At 34.9% G+C, this 21,482-nt stretch overlaps 1 protein-coding gene across 5 annotated transcripts in view; it reads left to right on the forward strand.

Moving 5' to 3' along the window:
• Positions 1-21,482, forward strand: part of NBEA (neurobeachin) — a 673,234-nt gene that overhangs the window by 319,767 nt on the left and 331,985 nt on the right. For all 5 annotated transcript variants that reach the window (XM_049646794.1, XM_049646795.1, XM_049646797.1 and 2 more), the window contains one exon: positions 3,003-3,064. In XM_049646794.1, coding sequence (XP_049502751.1) covers positions 3,003-3,064 — 62 coding nt within the window. The remainder of the gene's footprint in view (positions 1-3,002; positions 3,065-21,482) is intronic.

Genomic DNA, 21,482 nt, shown 5'->3' on the forward strand with positions numbered 1-21,482 from the left:
TGTCAAAATCATCCCAGTTGGAATCAACCATTATAACCTTTCTCATAGCCACATATTGCCATCCTAGTCATGTTTAATTATTTACATAACTCTGCAGAAGACATTAAATGGGCTTTCAAGTTAGGTGACTTGAATTCAGGTTTCAGCTCCACTACTTACTAAGGGAAACTCCTTGGGCCAGTCACTGAATCTTCATATTTTATCTATCATATGAGGTAATAATAACTAAATCAAAGAGTTGTTAAGAGAATCAGATGAGATAGCAAATATATAAAAAATGATTTGTAAATGACAAAGCTCCTGGTAAATGTTAGATAATCTTAGATGTGAATTAAAAACATGGAGCATATGTGAAGGTATAGATAATGTCTTAATTCCTCAATGCTAACACTGTACTGTGCTCCTATGAGTAGATACCAAATGAGTCGATTTGATTATGAATTTCTTGCCAGGTACAGAAAGGATAAAATCAACCTGTTTGAAATATACACTTATAAAATATCTGCCTTATGCTTATACAGCCTGAGTTCTTTATAGCATCACTAGATAAAATATGGCTTTCTTGAGCTTATGATTAAAGTTATAAAAAACCATGTTTATTCCTACATCTTAAACTTTCAGGTATGGATACTTCTTAATTTAGAAAGTGTGCAAGGATAGAGTGTCATCAGACATTGCTTGTATTTTTAGTATCTGTAATGCAAACATTGGGGTTAGCCTATTTGTTATAGTAATACTAGAAATAGTTCCAACCAAAGTGATTGTATAGAATTGGAAGGCTGATAAGTTTTCCAGAATTGACTCTGCTTGTGTTCTCATTGTCAAAGTTGGATGTTTTCTTCCTTTAAAAGAGAATCCATTAGTTCCTTCTGTTCAAAACCAATTAGACAAAACACATTAATAAAGTTGTGAGGCTTTATGGAGTTGAAATCCCAATGGCCGTCCTGATTGCAAATTGCAGTGTGGCTATGCTGTTGATTTGTTGTTATGTCCTTTGAACAAGGCATTGATGGGACCTTTTTTTATTTTTCCTTATGTCAGAATTTGTAAAAATTGTGAACATTCTTGTAACATAGAAGTCTTTTAGAAGTTCCTTTAAAGAATGAGTCTGAGAAATTAATGCAATTGCATATTTTTCCTAATTTTTACTTTAAGTTGTTATGTATTTAAAAAATTATATGCAAAATAAATATATGGTGAATAATTCTTTTTATAGTTATCTTTTATATAGCCTGCAGTCTAAAATCTAAACTGATATGGAGTACATATCATAATTATGATTGTTTTGCTATGCATAGTCCTTTGGCCTTTCACTTAGTTTTGTCAGAGTTTCAAATAGTTGAGTAGCCAACAGGTGATAAATGTCCCATTAATCTTTTGGACTCTCTAGCTCCTGAGCATGAGAATTGCTGATCAATTACAGCAATTGTCTCTTAAATGAGCTTTTCACATCTGCCTCTTATTTCATTAGTTAACTGTCTGCCCAAAGATCTGATAAGATGGAATACTAGTGCCTTTTTACAGCTTTTTTCTGTCATGTGTACAATAAGGATAGTCTTGTTAGCAGAGTGGGCACAAAAGGGTATTTATCCACTACCTACAATAAATATACATGCTACAGCCTAGAAGGCATTTGAGACTATTTATTGAAATCACCTTAAGAAGAAAAAGCTGGCTCCACCTCAACTTTCCATTTAGCAACAACTAATGTAAGACCATGGCATTTCCTACTACATACAATGCTTTTACAGATTACTTTTGTGCTCATATGAAAAGAAAAAACAAACCTATTAATTTTTTTTAAAAAGCAAAAATATTTTAAAACCCTTTTTTTTTAAATTAAGAAGCATCATGATTACATACTCTCAACCCAAGATGGTTATTAATTCTTAGTTATATCTTCCTCTATTGCTGGCACTTTTAAAAAACTACCAATCATGATCTGCTATCTAATTATATGTTATTCAGCAGTCATCCTTTTGATTGGGAAAAGTCTTGATGAATAATTAGTGTTTAAATTGTTTGTGGGAAGAATATTTTCCTGCCTGTAGAATGAGTATAGTAATAGTATGTAACAGAGTAAAAAATGAGAATTAAAGGGCTCCTGGGTGGCTTGGTCAGTTAAGCGTCCAACTCTTGATTTTGGCTCATGTCCTATCTTAGGTTCCTAGGATCAAGCCCCACAGCAGGCTCCATGCTGAAGGCAAAGAGCCTGTTTGGGATTCTCTCTCTGCCACTCCCCTGACTCATGCTCACATGTGCTCGCTCTCTTTCTCTCAATAAGTAAACTTAAAAAACTAAAAAAAAAAAAATTAAAAAAAGAAATGAGAATTAAATGAGACTATGTATATAAGGCACTTAACACAGTGCCCAGCACATAGTAAGTGATCAATGAATAGTAGCCATTACTATGTACAAATTATATAACATTTCATTCTTTTCTCTACTGATGACTGTTCAGAGACTTTGGAAACACAACAGTGGAAGATTTTATAAACATAGCTTAATGTGATACTTGTGTGTGAAGTTCATTTTTTAAAATATTTTAAAAACATTTAACAACTGACAACCGAGGGAGTGTTACTATTTGTAAATTATTTTAATTTTGTGTTTTTAGAAGAAAATTTAGGCAGATATTCACCGATTATTGTTCTTTGTTCTAGAGACAGTCACATAGCAAATGTCTTTGGAATAAAAGTAGCTCTAACAAGCTCACCAGTTTCAATAACTACCCTGTACCTTGTTTAAATATGAGAAATGCCTTGACCAAATAAATAACCCAAGCATGAAGAAGTCAATTTTTTTAGTATTTTTTTTATAACTTCTTGAATATCTGAATGTTTTAAAATTGTCATAAAAACTATGGGAATGTTTCCATTTGTTTTATTTTAGAAGTTCTATTTTAAAGAAAGTTTTGATAAGTTAAAATCACGTAATTAATTAACTCGGAATGATGATTTCTACCATGGAGATTTCATTGTTTCAACCTTTCTTCGTTGCAGGCCTCGTTTGTATGAAGTCCAGCACATCTGTGGTTGAACTTGTTATGCTGCTTTGTTCTCAGGTAGGAAATCTAATTCACTGGATTGCATTAAACTCCATGAGGATTTTTAGTCATAGAATGCATATGCATATATTTGTATTTGTGTGTATATATTTAAAACTTCCATCTCTTATAGATGATGAAAATAATTTATATTAAGATATTTTTATGTAGATGATCGTACTGTGTGAATATTGATATAGTCTCCCTCTCCCTTCTTCCACACACTTTAGCTATCTTATTCTTTCCACCATCCCTATCCTTCTATTGTCTCCTATCTGGAAATATATGTGTGTGTGTGTGTGTGTGTGTGTGTGTGTGTGTGTGTGTAATTTGTTATAGATCTTTTGATACGCTTCCTTACATGTCTCCATTTAAAAATGGTATAGTGGAATTTATAGTTTTGACATTTATTGTTAAATGATTTCTTCTATTAGATTAGAGATAATGAAAGCAAAGCCTTTTCATACAATAGCGGAGTATAAAATATAGCTTATTAGTGAATGGCCTTTGATACAATACCTTGTGGCTTTCCTTTTTTTAAGGTAATTTGTATATTTCAGGATACATTCCAAAAATCTACTTGTGCTATTTTTCTTTAATAATCAGATTCAAAAATACAATTTATAGTTTTAGGGTTTTCTTTCTTCTTAGCATTTATAAGAAATTAAAATACATGTATTACATTTTTCTAATAACTAAAATTAGGGACCCAGTGGTCTGTCTTATCAGCTCATTCAAGTCTCCGAGTGATCCTGATTTTCATATAAGTATTAAATACTTTGTATTATGAGAACAAGAAAAACAGCTTATGTGTGTTTGTAATAAGTAGTTATTACATTTATCCCTAGTTTCCTCAATAGAAAGAAAAATACATCTAAACTCTTTCTAGTTACTGACCTTGAGGTCCGTCTGAAGCTGCAGCTAACTCCCAAATAAACAACAATATGGCTTCAATATTTAAAGGATCACCTTTAAAATATTAGCAAAAACAAAACAACCAAGACTTACCTATTGATTTCCAGTCTTTAGGTTTATTTTCTTGAAGAATATATTCATAGGGAAACCATTAGGTCCATTTCTCCCTTTTCAGCCAGGAAGAATATGAAGAATAAAGAAAACAGCATCTCTGGCAGGAGTTCATTTGCAGGGCATTTGAAAATTGTTACCTATTGCCAGAGTCCTGAGTTCAAGAGACATTTGGAGAGATCCGGACCTTTTAGGTTCTTGATGATGCACATGTATTAAAAAAAGAAGAAGAAGAAAAAAAAAAAGCTTTTGTGGGAAAAAAAAGTACCTTAAAATTCCTTCTTCTTTAGCTCTGGGTTTTACTGCAGTTCAGAGAAATAAAGAAGAATGTAGCATTAGGGTCTAGTGTCTTTGATGGCCTCATCATCTAATCATAGGTTTAACATTACTCATTTGCTGGCTCCAGGAATTCCTGCCATTAAGGGCCCTAGAGATGAAACTTTGCCTCAGATATTGATTGAAAGGAAGAGTGAGAAATTTAAGCACTCTGTGCAGTGCACTTTCTTTCAGTGTTTCAGCAAAGCAATATTATAAACATGTCTCTCAGTTTGATTTTTAAGTTGAATTTTTTAAATAATTCAGAGTGTATTTAAATATTTCAAGTGGTTAATTGATTAAATATACTTCATTTAAGTGACTACAAAATGTATGTTTGTAAAAAATAGTTCCCATCATTCTGTTATTTGTTAAACTGAAATGCTGCTTTCCATAAAATATTTTTAAAGAAATAATGAGTGATAATCTTACTTTAACACAGTTGAGGTGGGATGAGTTTATTATAATACTGTGAAATTAGCTTATGAAACCATCTTTATAGATCGTTAATTTTTCCATGGATGTGTAAAATCTTGGTTTTAAGGACACTCACAAAAATAGACATGCCTTTAAAATTTCTTTTAATCTGTGATTTTTCTCTACTACTCAAATTCAAGATGATCTATGTCCTGTTTTCATCCATTAGCAGGACAACCATAGCAGTAGCAGACTTCTGATAAAGGAAAATAATTACAGTTAATGATGCTCTGGAGCTTGCTGGGCCTAGCACTCTCCAAAGCTGGGTTCTCTTCTACAGGCCTTAATGCGTCTCTTGGACAATGGAGCTGATCCCTGTAGAATTAGCAAAGTTTGTAGGGCTGTCTTTGTGCCAGGGCAGTCCTGAGGAATCTTTAAAGCTACAGAGTTCTGAGTTGTCTTTTTGTTTTATCTTACAGTCAGCTTTTTATAAATATTTATGGCTCTATGTTGTTATGATTTATTATAAGTTTGATGGTAGTTATGTTATTAAAATTCCAACGCAAATGGAATTTTTCTGTTTATTTATTTGCTTAAAATGTGTTTTTCTTTTTCCAAATTTAGATAAACTATTGAAGGATAAAATTTTGTTTGGAGAGACTAGGTAGCCAAGGATTGAAAAAAGGAAAAGAAAAGGCAATCTTTCTCTCAATATTTGTTTTTCTTTCATTTGTGACAACACATTAGTTACTTTAATTTTTATGCTTTTCATTTCGGAAATTTCATGTTAACAACTATTACTAAAGATATCAGTTTTTCTTTTCTTCTTATCTGAGCTCCTGAATAAACTTACTATTGCCACTGGTTTGTGTGCAAAATATGGTCTAAATTTACATGAGATCATATTACAAGTGTCTGAAGGTACTTGTCAAGGATAATTCAGTTCATATGGACAGCCTTTTAAATTCCAAGGGACATGCCATCCAGTCTGCTCCCCAGTGGAATTTTAGGTCTCTGTCGAGAACATATTTTTACTTTTAAGAAGCTATTAGCATTATCATTGTATTGCATTTATTGTTCCACAAATACCCAAATGTTTTTTACAATATTTTGCATAGCTTTCCTTCCCATGCATACCTGACGACACAAGAGTACATTTGAAGAATTAGCTCTTTGTTCTTCTTCCCTTTCAATGTGTATTAAAGTTGCGCCTTAGTAGTATCTTTTTAAAAAGAATTGGTTTCTTGTCGTTTAGAAAGAAAATGAACTGAAATAAAATAAGTCAAATAATTAATATATTTTGTTTTAACAAAATCACTGCTTAATCAGTTAAATGTAGTGTTTCCTAGTGTTCTTCAGGATATCACAGGTCTGACACTGTCTTCTGTCAACTTTTTTTTTTAATGCTTTACAATTACATTTGTTTGAGGTGCTCTATGTCATTCTATATATGTACCTTAATTTTCTATTACATTATTCTGAGTGTATTGTGTTCTTTGATGAATAACAGATTTAGTTTTCAAGTAAACTTTTTTAGGTACTATAATAGTTTCTAATTATTTCCAGATTTTTTTTTTAGGAAGTCTCCATCAGAGGTACTCCAGGAAAAATTGAGTGATGTTATCCCGTAGGATTTCTTTAAGTTTTTCTAAGTAAAGCTTAGCAGATGTCATTGCATTTTTCTGTGCCTTATCTTTCAATAGAAAACGTTTTATAAATTGAGAAACTTTTATGTAAAAAGTAATGTCTCTCAGTATTCAAGTACTTTCTGACTTGAAGTACTGATTAAGCAAAATGCATGCTTAGTAAATCATTTTTATTCTCATTAGAAATCCCAAAACGTACATGTAACATAAAATAGAAGTCAGCCTTGCAAGTTTCTTTAGAATCTGTGTATGAAGTTACTAACATGAATTATTTTGTGGTTTTGTTTGCCTTTTTTTTTCCTAAATATTTCATATAGTTAAATAAAAAGGAAGTTAGTGACTTCACTGATGTGATCAAGGCTCAGACCCAGGACTTCTAAACACAGCACTTAACAAAAGAACCACAACTGAGGAACAATCATCCTTTTTCAGATGATTTGGTATTTGAACTTTTAAATTTTTCATTTTTTCTCCAATTTGATACAGTATTCAGATGGTACAAAGGAAAAAGACATACTTTTCTTCCAACTATAATAAACCAAAGATAGAGGTAAAAACACAGATGAGATGAATATGGAAAGCTAGTGCCCACTAGCTTTTATGAGTGCCCACTATTGAAAACATTTGGGATGTGTATAGTAAGATGATAAATGTAAGAAAACTTGGGATGGACTAGATTTTTTCCAGTGTTTTTTTTTTTTTTTGGGGGGGGGGGGGGGGGGGGAAACAGCTGAGAGATGGAGACAGAATCCCAGGCTGGCTCTGCGTGCGGTCAGCACAGAGCCCAGCGTGGGGTTGGCTCTCACGAACCATTGACATCATGACCTGAGCCGAAATCAAGAATCAGATGGTTAACAGACTGAGCCACCCAGTCACCCCTGGATTAGATTTTTTAAAAGCATCTTCAGAAATAGGAAATCCTAGTTTTCTGATGAAATTGTGTCACAATTATTTATTTAGTGACTGCTTTTTTATATTAGCCTTGTGCTGGTTACTGAAGATTTATTGGTAACATCCTTCCATTTCTTAATGTGGTCTGGTGTTATCTGTGAAACTTGCCTGTTATGTAGCTGAGTTTGAACTCAATGATGAGTAAAAAAAATTGTAGTATGATATATGTTTTTTAAATTTTATTTATTTATTTGTATTTTTGAGAGAGAAAGAGTGCAAGCAGGGGAGGGCCAGAGAGAGGGGAGACACAGAATCTGAAGCTCTGGGCTCTGAGCTGTCAGCACAGAGCCCAATATGGGACCCAAACTCATCAAGCATGAGATCATGACCTGAGCCAAAGTCAGAAGCTTAACCAAGTGAGCCACCCAGGCTTAGAGCACACTAAGCCTTTTATGCTTTAGACCACACTCCAGCTTAGAGCTGTGAAGTGCTTAGAGCACACTCCAGCCTCATTTTAAGTACATCAGAAATTAAGTAACCACACAATAGTTTTATTTGGGTTTAATTTGTCACGTAGGGAGTTACCCATTTCCAGGCAGTATATGAAACAATGTTTCCTCAAGAGTAGTTTTTAATATAAAATGTTATTGTATGTTAATAGCATAGAATTGAAGTCGATAAGAACTTTCTAACTTGTGATTAGTATTGAGTAGTTCCTGGTGTTTGCTTTTATAGTTCTGCCTCAGCGTTTAGGAGAAATAAAGCCTCTGTTTCATTCCTGAATATCTCACAAATCCCTGCCTTTTTCTCTGGACAGTGCTTGGCCCCAACTTCTATCTGTGGCATAACATCCTCTCAAAGTTAAAGGGGCAAATTAGGCATTAAAGTTTTTTGAAATTGCCCAGAGCATACCCTCTTTCTCGCCATAAAGTTTGTAATATGTCTTAAGTAGAAATAAAAGTTTAGCAGGAAATTGCACATGTGATGATGCATGAAGATTACTGTCAACTTGAGTCATAATAAAGTTATTAGAAAATATGGAGAAGATTTATAGTAAAAATATAGACATTTGGAAAAAAGTATTTCCATTTAATGTATCTTGGGGAGAATGCCTACTGCACAAATGCAACATACCCAACTATTATGGCATCCCTCTATGAAAATTTAATCCAAGATTTAAAGAACATACAATTCAAATTACTTTTGATTATTTCCATGTGGTCTTTTATTATTGATTTCTTTTACTCATCTCCTAGAAAAGTTAGGAGGTATAATGAACATTGAGTCTATCAGTTTTATGTCATAAAATATTTATTTTCCAAGCTACCTATAATATATGTAATTCTTATGCATGATATAAATACTTTCATCCTTGTATATTAATTAACTCATATCCAACTCAAATTGTAAACTGAAGAAAATGATGAATAAACAGAAGTTCTGAGCTCCGCTGTATGTAAATGGTAAAATATAAGAGAAACAACAGCCCTTTTTCTCATGTCTGAATTCTTATAATTTTACTAAAAACAGGACAAAAAGAAATCTGTAAGCCTTGGCCACCCATACAATAATCCTTCAGAGCTATAATTTCTGTAGGAGAGGAGAAAGAATATAGCATATTCTGAGGTAGACAGATTTCCCTGGGTCACTGATAGACCACCTCCCTGACCTAGAACCCCTTCCCATACTTTGCCACAATATCCACCCCTTTCCTTTCTTTCTAGCTATTTTGGCATGTTTGTTTTCCCCCGTGTCTATTTTTCTATGTTTACGTTTTAGAAATTCTTCAGACACATTACCACAACTTTGAAAAATAGCAACAATAATGTGTATGCATTCCACAGTCCTACCACTATTACACATTCTCTTGATTTTAGGTGGTTTGTTTGTTGTTGTTGTTTTACTTTTGTCCAATGTATACTTCAACATACCTTATTTTTAATAGCTATTATGTGATAAGTAATTGTGTCCTCTTTTACTTTCATTGTTTAAATAATTTCAGACTCACAGTAAGTTGCAAAAATAGCACCTAGAGTTCCACGTGCCTTCCCACAGCATTATTCACCCTTCACTGTTTTTTACATGCATTCATTTGTGCATGTGTATATAGATCAAAGCAATTTCATTTCTTGTAATGGTGTAACTACTGACATTATCAAAATACAGGATTATTAGTGTTACTTCATATCTTCCCAGTTAATTCAAACTTCTCTTTCATGAAGCTTTTCTTGTTCATGATTATGTGATTCTAATCACTCCATCATTCCCTTTAGCATTTGAAATACATACATCTAGATAGTAAATACAGGTGCCTGTTTACATGTTTTAATTAAATGCTCTTACATTTGATATAGGCATGCTTTTCTTTATCCAGTTCATTGGAATTTCCTTTTGGATAAGCATTATGTTCAGTATTTCCTCTCTTTTCGAAGCATTCCATACAGCCAGTGGAAAAAATTAGTTATGTATAGTGTCATCAGTATATTTATGTAAAATCTATGGAGAGTATTTTAAATTATAGAATGTTTGAAATTATTCAAAAGGAGAGAATTCTTAAGGATGATGCAAAGCCTTAAAGTCTTCCAAGGTTACTCTATGGATGTTAATCCACTTCAATTACACTACAAATTTACCCCATAACAAAGTTCATTTTATGTTTCTGTTCACCATTATGTCATCCATGCTTAGCAAACTGTCTAACACATAGTATATATATTTATTGTTACTTACTGAATTAATGCATGACTAGAAAGAAAACACAGTCCCCAAGATGATTTGATTGATGCCTTTTATTGTGGTAAAACAGAAAGAACATAAAATGTGCTTTTTAACTATTTTTAAATGTGCAGTTCAGTTGCATTAATTACATTCACCGTGTTGGATAGCCATTACCATTATTTATTTCCAAGAATTTTCAGCATCCCAAACAAAAACTCTGTGTCCATATCTCTCTCCTCCCAGACTCTGGTACCTCTAATTCACTTTTTATCTTCATGATTTGCCTATTCTCAGTATTTTATATAAGTGGAATTCCTTTATGTCTGGTTTATTTCACTCAGCATAATGTTTTCAAGGTTCATTCATGTTGTAACGTATCTCAGAACTCCATTTTTTTATGGTTGAATGATAAATACTCCATTCTATTTACAGACCCATGTTTTGTTTATCCATTAATCTGTTGATGGACACGTGGGTTGTTTATACCTACTTACTATTATGAATAATGCTGCCGTGTTAACATTGGTCTACAAGTATCTATTTGAGTTTCTATTTTCAATTCTTTTAAGCAGATACAATTCTTGAGTAGAATTGTTGAGTTGTGTGGTAATTCTGTTTAGTTTTTTGAGAAATTTCCAGTTTTCCAGGATGGCTCACTTTTTCCATTTCCATGAGGAATCAACAAGTGTTCCAGTATCTCCATATCCTCTCTGACACTTGTTATTTTCTATTTTTGTTGCTGTTGTTTTAATGTGTTGCTGTTGTTTTAATTATGGTCACCCTAGTGAGTAAGAAGTGGTATTTCATTCTTGTTTTGATGTGCATTTTCCTAATGACTAATGATGTTAAGCATCTTTTCATGCATCTGTTGGCAATTTGTATCTTCTTTGGAGAAATGGTTATTCACATCCTTTTTCATTTCCTAATTGAGTTTTTTTTTTGGGGGGGGGGGTTGGTGTTTTCTTTTTTTAACATTTATTCATTTTTGAGAGACAAAGAGAAAAAGAGCATGAGCAGGAGAAGGGCAGAAAAAGACACGGAATCTGAAGCAGGCTCCAGGCTCTGAGAAGTCAGCACAGAACCCAACGCAAGACTCAAACCCACGAACCATGAAATCATGACCTGAGCCGACATCGGATGCTTAACCAACTGAGCCACCCCGGTGCCCCCTAATTGACGTTTTTTTGTTTTTTGTTGTTTTTGGTTAAGTTTTAGGTGTTTTTTATTCTGGATATAAAATCCTTGTCAAGTATATGATTTGGAAATATTTTTTTCCTATTCTCTGGGTTATTTTCATTCTCTTGATACTGATTTTGGTACACAAAAGTTTTTAATCATGTCCACTTTGTCTATTTTTGTCCAATTGTTTCTTAAACTTTTGCTATCATATTTTAGACCCAAGGCCAAATCCAAGGTCATGCAGATTTTCCCCTATATTTTCCTCTAATAGTTTTAGTTCCTCAATTTAGGTCTTTGATCCATTTTGAGTTAATTTTTATATATAATGTGAAGTAGGGATTTAACTTCATTCTTTTGGATGTGGATATCCAGTTTTCCAAGTACCATTTATTGAGAGACCATTCTCTTTCCATTGAATGGTCTTGGTACCCTTGTTGAAAATCAATTAACTGTAGATGCCAAGATGATATCTAATTCAAAAGTAGTTCCTGGGGCACAGGGGTGGCTCAGTCATTGTACGTCCAGCTTCAGCTCAGGTCACAATCTCATGGCTTGTGAGTTCAAGACCCGCATCGGGCTCTGTGGTGACAGCTTGGAGCCAGAAGCCTGCTTTGGATTCTGTGTCTCCCTCTGAGACTCTGCCTCTCTCCCACTTGCTCTCTGCCTGTCTGTCTATCTCTGTCTCTCTCAAAAATAAATAAACATTAAAAAAATTAAGATTATAATTCATAAGTAGTTCCTGTACATTAAAAGAAAAACAATTTTAGAATATTAGAAGGTTAAATGAAACTTCCCCTCACCTCATATTTTCACTACCCAGGAGTGATAACAGTTAATCATTGAATGAATATTCATTCAAACTAGATTTCTATACATAAATGCAAAGTTACTTCTCTTGTTATTAGTGTAAGCAGAAATTGGTCTTATAACAGTGATGGCTTATAAATTGCTTTCCCAGTTGGTACTCTAGAGAGCAGCACTGTGTGATAAAAATGTAATGTGAATCACGTACAATTAAAATTTTTCTAATTACCACATTTAAAAAGGTAAACAAGATAGGTGAGATTAATTTTAATAATATATTTTATTTAACCTAAATATCATTTCAACATGTGATCCATATAAAAATAATTAATGAGCTATTTTACATTTCTGTTTTTATACTGTCTTTCAAATCAGATAGGTGTGTGTGTGTGTGTATGTGCGTGTGTCTGATATATATATGTGTGTATGTGTCTGTCTGTCATATGTGTATTTACTTGTAGACTCTTTTTTTTTATTGTTTTTAAATTATTTTGATGACCTTGTTACTACCCTGTGTTAATTATAATGACGAGAAAACTTTATTCACAAGTAACAGTTACTGAGGGAGTCAGCTTTACAAGTCTTTGTTCTTGTTCAGAAGTCCAAACACCACACAAGTTTATCAATTATTTAAAATTAATCAGGTATGGGACACCTGGGTGAGTCAGTCGGTTAAGCATCTGACTCCTGATTTCAGCTCAGGTCATGATCTCACCCATATCAGGTTCTGCACTGACAGGAGTCTGCTTGGTACTCTCTCTCTCTCCCTCTTCCTCTGCCCCTCCCTGGCTCACATGAGCACTCTGTCTCTCTCTTTCTCAAAAATAAATAAGTATTTTTTAAAAAATTAATCAGGTATATAATTTATACTTAGAACACATATTAGTTCATCCAGCTACATTTCAAGTACTTCTAATAGCCACATATGAGTATAGATGCTATATTGGTCTCCACAGCTCTTCCTCCCATATATGAATATCTATGCTTCTTTTTTAATGTTAATATAGTCCAAAAATAGAACAAGTTGTTCCAGAATCCCAGAAATATTATAAGTCTTCAAGCAAATATCAGCGAATTGTGTGTAAAAAATTCTTAGAGTGGGTTAAAAATTATGATATCTAAGTCTCTACAACACTAACATTCTTGTACTGGCTTATACACCTATTGATACATGATTATTTATGAAAAATATAAACTAATGTAACTGTACATGATTGCACTTTATGCCAGTGAAGCACACCAGGGTCTTAGCATTCAAGATTTAATGTTGAAAGTTCCTTCTATTCTTCAGTAGTAACATGGGTAACTGGCATCGTGTCATTTATTGTTTTGCCAGGGCATGAGTTGAGACCATGTGTGCTACTGATTTGGTATGTGGGAATGAATTCGCCAAGCAGTAACACAGCATCAACAGCTCAATACGGTGTGGTTGTTTTCTATTTACTCTGGAAAATAAGGCAATTTTATAATGAACTTTTGTTGTGGGATATAGTATGAGCCTAGGTGGTAGTCACAAAACATAACTAAATACAAAGGTCTTGAAATGTACATCTTGAGAAATATCAAATGTCTATTGTATTATTAGGTTATTTATGAGCATTTTTTGAGAAGCTACGTATGTATAGTAGCTTAATAATACCCAGCACTTTTGTGCTGGTTGAGTACAGTCTAGAGCTCTTATGCTAATGGTATAATTTTCTCCATATTTATATTTTACTGTATACTCTTCCTAAGTTATGATGTTTTGAGAGTCAGTCTACTGATACACTGATTCTTAGCCCTAGAAAAATATGACATTCAAAGATGATCCTCAAAAAAGTGATCTCAACAGTATAGTATAACTTAAAAAATAGTAGTGCATCTAGCCATGTCTCAGACACATGGTAAGCTCTCAGGAAATGAATTTTTCTGAACAAATATTTACCTTTGTAAATCATGGAAATTATAGAAGGATAGTCACTGTTATTTCATTGATTATAGACCAGTACAAGATTTTGTTTTATTGTCAAATATTATTTTTATTTTGTTTTATTTCTTTAATGTTCATTTAAAAAAATTTTAACGTTTATTTATTTTTGAGACAGAGAGAGACATAGCATGAATGGGGAAGGGTCAGAGAGAGGGAGACACAGAATCTGAAACAGGCTCCAGGCTCTTAGCTGTCAGCACAGAGCCCGACGCAGGGCTTGAACTCACGGACCGCGAGATCATGACCTGCACCGAAGTCGGCCACTCAACTGACTGAGCCACCCAGGCGCCCCAAATGTTCATTTTTGAGAGAGAGAGAAACAAAGTAGAAGTGGGGAGGGGCAGAGAGAGAGGGGGACAGAAGCAGACTGGAGAGAGAATCTGAAGCAGGCTCCAGGCTCTGCCTTGTCAGCACAGAGCCAATCGTGGGACTTGAACTTATGAACCGGGAGAACATGACCTGAGTCAAAGTCGGATGCTTAACCCACTGAGCCACCCAGGCGCCCCTATTGTCAAGTTTTAAAAGTTATTATTCTATCAAACTAAAGTTCTTCAAAACCACATTAGTATTAAATCTTAAAGTGCATATTTGAATAGGATAAACCCTAACTTTTTTAATGTTGCATATGTTTTAAATTTAAATTTAATTTTTTTTAATTAAAAGCACAACTCTGAAAGTTTATTTAAAGAATCCTAGTCTAGCTTTTACCCTTTCCTATCTAAATATAAAATATGAAACATTTCCTCTATTTTCATATTTTTTTTAAGTTTATGTGTTTTGAGAGAGGGAGAGAGAGAGAGACGTGGAGAGGGGCAGAGAGAGAGAGAATCTCAAGCAGTCTCCACACTGTCAGTGCAGAGCCCAGTGCAAGGTTTCAACTCATGAACCGAGAGATCATGACCTGAGCCCAAACCAAGAGTCGAACACTTAACTGACTGAGCCACCCAAATGCCCCTATTTTTTTATTTAATAAAGTTATCATTTCTTGATATCTTTCTGATCATTTCTAGTAGCATATGTTTTCTCACCAAGGAAGAAATATCTTCAGCAACTTAACATAGCATATAAATGTGTTTTTTTATTGTATATATTTAGAGTTATAGAAAAAATACTGTTTAAAAAATATCTTATAAAACAACCTAGATTATTTTTCATTATAAATACAAACACAAGTATGTGTGTGTGTATGTGTGTGTATATATCTGTCTATATATATATGCATAAGAATATTTGTAATAAAAAACGGTGTTAAATTTATTTACATAATTTAATGATCTACTAGGATCCTGGGAAACTTATACTTATTTACATTTACATTTATATTTATATTTATATTTATATTTATATTTATATTTATATTTATATGAAACACCAACTTTTAGTAACCAATTGGATCTATTTCCACATTGCCTAATGGTTTTTCTATGGCTGAATTTCATATCAATAATCTCTTTGAGATTGATTATTCATTTCTTATATCCTATTTTTCCTATATGCTTTAGTAGGATGTTCATAAAAATAAGCAATGAAAATGAAAACAAATGATACATTGAATACTTGCATATTTATTTTCATTAGTTCATTTTTGTATTCATTGAAAACATTAGTTATATCTGGTTTTATTTATATACAGTATGTTTTTACTTCAATCCTTTTACTTACTAATTTCTCCAACTTACTGCACAGAATTTATAAGCACACTTGTTATAATGAACGTTCACAAGGAAAATATTTGAGGCACATAACCTACTTCTTTTCCTGGCAATCAATGATAAGTAGACATTAAGGATATAAAAGTAAAAAAGTCAATTCTGGAGTTCCTGAAGACAAGATTTCAACTTAACCCTCCTTTTTTTTACCGTGAAATATTTTCGAAGATTTTGAGATGGATTGAGTCTCTAAGGACATTAAGTTGGTTCACCTAATTGTATACAAAGCAAAAGGAAATGAGAAATGTGAATTGAGCTGACATAGAGGAGGAAAAACCGTTGGGGGGAAAAAATATGTCCTGGGTCTGAAATTTCTACTAGGTCATCTAACTACCATGAAGTGATTGTTGAAGAGAACATAGGGATTTCATTGTCATCCTTCTGGAACCTATTTGTCTTCAAAGTGTTTAGTTTCAAAGGATCCTTAACTTGATATCCAATTCTCTGAAAAAGTCCTTCATCTTGAGGAAATTTTATGCATCCATATAGAAGAGTTAAAAAATTATGACAAAACTGTCTACAGACTTGGCATCTCTCTGCAGGCATTCATACCCAGTTTAGTATGTTTCCCATGAAGACAAAAATTTGATGCCAATGTTTAATTTACACCTTTTCTTATAGATGTTCATTTTTTTCCAACTTGAATGAATGCATGTGTGCGTGTTTTCTCAAATGGCAGAAAACTTTCTGGAATGATTCGTAGACACAATTTGAAAATATACTTTTTTCCTGTCATTGCCAAAAGATTGTCTTTGTTGAAATGACAATAGATTATTACCCCTTTGTATACATTCTCATGTGTCCGTTTCCCTTGTTTTAAGTAATTTCTCTAAGTCTACATGTCAGAGAGAATTGTTAGAAAGCTAGGACAGCGATTAAAGGGTCTTCCCTGTCCGGCTCTCGCCCATTTATCAACTCTCAATGTAGTTTATGCCTCAGCCATCACAACAAACACAGAGTTCCTCTCTATGCTAGGTACTCTACTTGTGAGCCTCTCAATATTTTACCTAATTATTCTTTTGAAACTCCTAGAATCAGGTACATGGTAATGCACATTTAAGAAACACTTTTTAAAATGCAGAACAAAATGTGCATCAGTGTTGAAGAATAGGATCATTGCCTAGCCTCTATCATTACTTACATTTTTTTACACAGTCACTAGAAGTTAACGTTTGAGTCCTACAAAAATACCATGTGGGAGAATGAAATGCCATGTCAGAACTGGAAAGGACCTTAGTTATGGTGTTATTTTAGGGATGTGAATACTTCAGTAATTATGGTGTAAGTTATGATGTAATTATGATACAACAATATACTATTTATGAGAAGGAAATTTAAATAAGTGAACAGTCTGAAGGAAAAAATATATATTACCTCATAACTAAATTACTCCACACTGGCAAGTTAGGTACTTTGAGGTTTGTATTGTGCAGTCTTTTTGGGAGAGAGAGATGACCTAAGGCAGTGGTTTTCAACACCGAGTTTACATCAAAATAATTTGGGAAGCTTTAAAATGATACCAATGCCTGGGCCCTGTCATTGGAGATTATTGTCTTATGATTGGTACTTTTTAACAACTCCCCTGTTGATTCTTTTGTACAGCCAGATTGAGAACCATACATTGAAGCGATACCCTTGATTTGGGAGGATTAAATTCAGTTCGACAACAAAAGTACATTGAGTATGTACGGTATGCCAGGCATTTGTACTTAATATCCCAGGGCACCTGGGTGGTTCAGTCACTTGAGCGTCCGACTTAGGCTCAGGTCGTGATCTCATAGTTCGTGAGTTCGAGCCCCACATTGGGCTCGCTCCTGTCCGTGTCGAGCCTGCATCAGATCCTCTGTCCCCTTCTCTCTGCCCCTTGCCCACTTACACTCTCTTTCTCTCAAAAATAAACATTAAAAAAAAGATCCTCCCTTTCATTAACAAATTTATGATGTAATAGGGAGATATATGTGTGAGTATATTACTACAAAATATAAATATATTTCAGAGGGAATATTTTCTGATTAATGAAAGTATTAAGCAGTGAGAAAATAATGATCTAGGCTTGATCCCATTTCCAAAGTTTTAAGATTATCATTTCTTGTACACACTTTAGGGATTTATTACATTATCAACATAAACTGTTGTTACAAGTTATACTTTTCTTGGAGAATACTTTTCCCTTCACATTCCAGTTTTTTCTTTGCATTTACACATTTTTGTTTACTATTCAGTACTGAGTATGATATTTTACTGAGGTTGTAAAGAGTTTGGAATTTTCAAAGATGCCCAAATAATTATTTGTGCTATTTTTATAACTGTCATTCAGAAATTATTAAACAAGCTTTAAAAACCATATTCAAGCCTGATGATTTCTGAGATAAAATATACTTTATCTTCTGAGGAATATTTTGTTGTCCCTTTTTCTCTCATTTAGTTTTTTTTCTTCTCATTTGAAAGAAAGAAACCTGTGTTTATGAGATGCCTTATGAGATGTAGAGAGGAACACAGGCAATGGACGTGAAGCTTGAGCAAGAAATTCATCTTTGGTTTTTAAGCCCCTGAGATTCGGGGGCTGTCACAATGTAATCTTGTCTCTCCTGTGGGAGAGATGCCCTCATTTTTGGCAGAGTAAACCATTACTAGGTTCTTCAAAGAGAGTGGATGAAAAGCAAATATTTATTTGTGCCTGTCTGAAAATGTGACTCATCTATCCTCATATGTTATTGATACTTTGGGTAGATATTGTGCCCTGAATGTTCTCCATAACTGTGCAAGCGTTTCCTTTTCTTCTCTTTTGTGGACTTGCTACTGAGAAGTTTAGTTTGATTCTTATTCTTGATTCTTTGTATTTTTTTTCCTGTTAGCCTTTTTCTTAACCCTCGTGTTAGGGAAAATGTTATGATGATGTGCCTTGCTAGGGGTTTTATGTCATGTGCTTCATTCCTGGGAGCAATTTTAAATTTATCTGATTTAAACTAAATCCTCTCTTCCATGGTCCCCATCCACTCTTTCTAGAGTTCCTACTCAGTGGGCCTTTCAGCTGGAGAGCCTCCAGTCTCCTTATTTCTTTAGTTTTGTTGGTGCTGTTAAGGTTTTTGCATCCCTTTATCCTTTTGTTGGCACCTTATCTTTTTTTCTGTTTCCTGGGGGGGGGGAGATGTTTGCAACTTTGTCTTTTAAGCCTTCTTTTTTTGATGCTTGCAATGTCTTCACATCCCTTAACCGTGTAATTACAGACTCATTTTTCTGTTTCTTCCCTGCCTTTCATTTTCCAAGGTTTTTGTTGTTGTTGTTGTTGTTGTTGTGTTGTTGTTGTTGTTGTTATTGTTCCTGGTATCTCTTTTGTACTCTTGTCTTGGTCTGGGTCTTTCTTGTCGAGTTGCCAACTCGAGATCATGGCTTCAAAGGTGATAGGAGAAGTGTCGGCGGCGGCTCTTCCGCGAGCTCCAGCACCAGCTCCGGCACCTGTGGGGTTCGGGAGAGCAACTGAACAAGCTGTCGGGCCTCACACAGCTCTGGGACCCCTTCCAGCCCCAGAGCTGAAGGCAGTGCCCGCTCGAGAACTAGAAGCAGCTCCAGACCCGCTCCAGGACAGAGCTCGAGCCGGCCCCGGGGATAAAGGCAGTGCCATCGTGAACTGCAGCACTGGCTCCAGCAGCAGTTCCAGAGCCGGGGCCACGTTCAGAACAGGTCCCAGCGGCGGCCCTGGAGCCACAGCCAGCGTCTGCACCAGCTGCGGAGGTAGAGCTAGGGCTGGCCGCCGAGCTACAGCCAGCTCCAACAGGAGCTCTTGCTCCCACTCCGCACCTCACGCCAGTTCCGGCTCTAGCTCCAGAGTCACGAGCAACTCCAGCTCCGGAGTCCTCTGCATCACCAGTTTTCACACCAGGTCTGGCAACAGTGCGAGACTTAGAGTCAGCCCAGAACTAGAGCCAGTCCAACAACCGGCTCTCTCACTGCAGTCTGAGCATCAGCTCGAGAGCTGGATCTAGCTCCACACCGAGTGCCAACCCTGGTACCATACCACCACTGGCATCACAGATAGAGTCAGCTCCAGAGGGAGAGCCCGCGTAGGCTCCAGCTCCCGTGCCAGCCCCCGGCTACAGCCAGCGCCAGCTCTCGCTTTCCATCCTCTCCCTGGGGATGGCATCTTTTTGTCTTTTCTACTTTTCAATTTATATTGCGTATACTTTGGGGCGTGCTGTATTTTGCGTTTTACAAGTCACGTGCAATAAAACTTAAATTCTTGATCATCAAAAGGAGAATGATGTTAGTGATTAAAGGGTCTTGTTTGTATCTTTTTGTTTCGTTGAGCCAGTGCAACCAGTGAATTATTTTCTTTTAAATAGTGCTATCATAACTTTGCTACTATTCTTAAATTTTGTTAGATCTTTTCTTATCTCTGTTAATTGCTTCTTTTTCTGTTTTTTATTTGAAGTTTTTTATTTATATTCTAGCTACTTAACATATGGTAAAATTGGTTTCAGAAGTAGAATTTAGTGATTCATCACTTACATACAACAGTCAGTGCTCATCACAAGTGCCCTCCTTAATACCCAACACCTGTGTAACTCACCCCCACACCCACCTCCCTCCATCAACCCTCAGTTTGTTCTCTCTAGTTAAGAGTCTCTTAGGGTTTGTTGGGGCGCCTGCATGGCTCAGTCGGTTGGGCATCCAACTCTTGATTTTGGCTCAGGTCAGGATCTCATAGATGTGGGATTCAGCCCTGCATCAGGCTACGTGCTGAGCCTGCTTGGGATTCTCTCTTTCCCCCTCTCTCTGCCCCTCCCTCCCTCACTCACACTTGTTCTCTCTCTTTCAAAATAAATAAATAAACATTTTTTTAAAGAGTCTCATGGTTTGCTTCTCTCTCCCCTTTTTAATTTTAGAAATGTGAATGATTCCCAAAACTCAGCCTAGGTCTTTTGATCCTCTTTCTGTTGATTCTTCTTTAGAGACGTGCCTCTGGTTTGTCTTAATCAATATTTTCATGTAAACAATCTCAAATTCCACATTCTATTTGATATGCCATCATGATTCTCAATCCAACAAATATATACTTAAGCAATCCTACGGTTTTCCTCAAATGTGTTCCATTCTTAAATATTTTCATGAGAATGCCACCATTCTTCCTGCCATTCATGTTAAACACTTAAACCTTATATTCTTCCACGTTGTTACTTTAGCCGTTAAATCCAGTTTCTCATCCAGCCCTGGCATCTCTTCTTTGTAATGTCTCTTGTTTTCCATTCACCTATTCGAAGTACTGGTGTAGGCTTCTATTGCTTCTCTTCCGGAAAGGCACATAAAACAGTCTTCTACCACTTTCTCTTCCTCAAAAATGTCAAATTACTCTTCTAAAGCATATTTCTTGCCTGAAGTCTTGCAGTGATATATTTTCAGTGTCTTTCTTCATCCTTTAAATTCTAGTATCCTTAACTTGGCTAAGACTTATTTGTGCTGCTCCTCTATCAAAGATTGCAGATTAGTGTCTCATGGGCTGAGGCGTCTCACAGATATTTTTTGTTTGATCTTTGATCTGAACAGAGTTTTTAAAACATTTTACTCTGTGATCTTTTAGACACAGTATAATTTGGGATGCATATGTAATATCTGAATATGTACTTTGAAATATCTTCTTGAAAAATCCCATGCATATTAAAGTTTATGCTGATAAAAGAGCCTTGGTGTACAAACAGTGTCATAAAGAAAATCATGTTTAAGAAGTTGTCTGTAAGAATTTACTCTTCGGAGTGTCATGGTTCTTG

Source organism: Panthera uncia (genome assembly GCF_023721935.1).
Source record: "Panthera uncia isolate 11264 chromosome A1 unlocalized genomic scaffold, Puncia_PCG_1.0 HiC_scaffold_16, whole genome shotgun sequence".
NCBI lineage: Eukaryota > Metazoa > Chordata > Mammalia > Carnivora > Felidae > Panthera > Panthera uncia.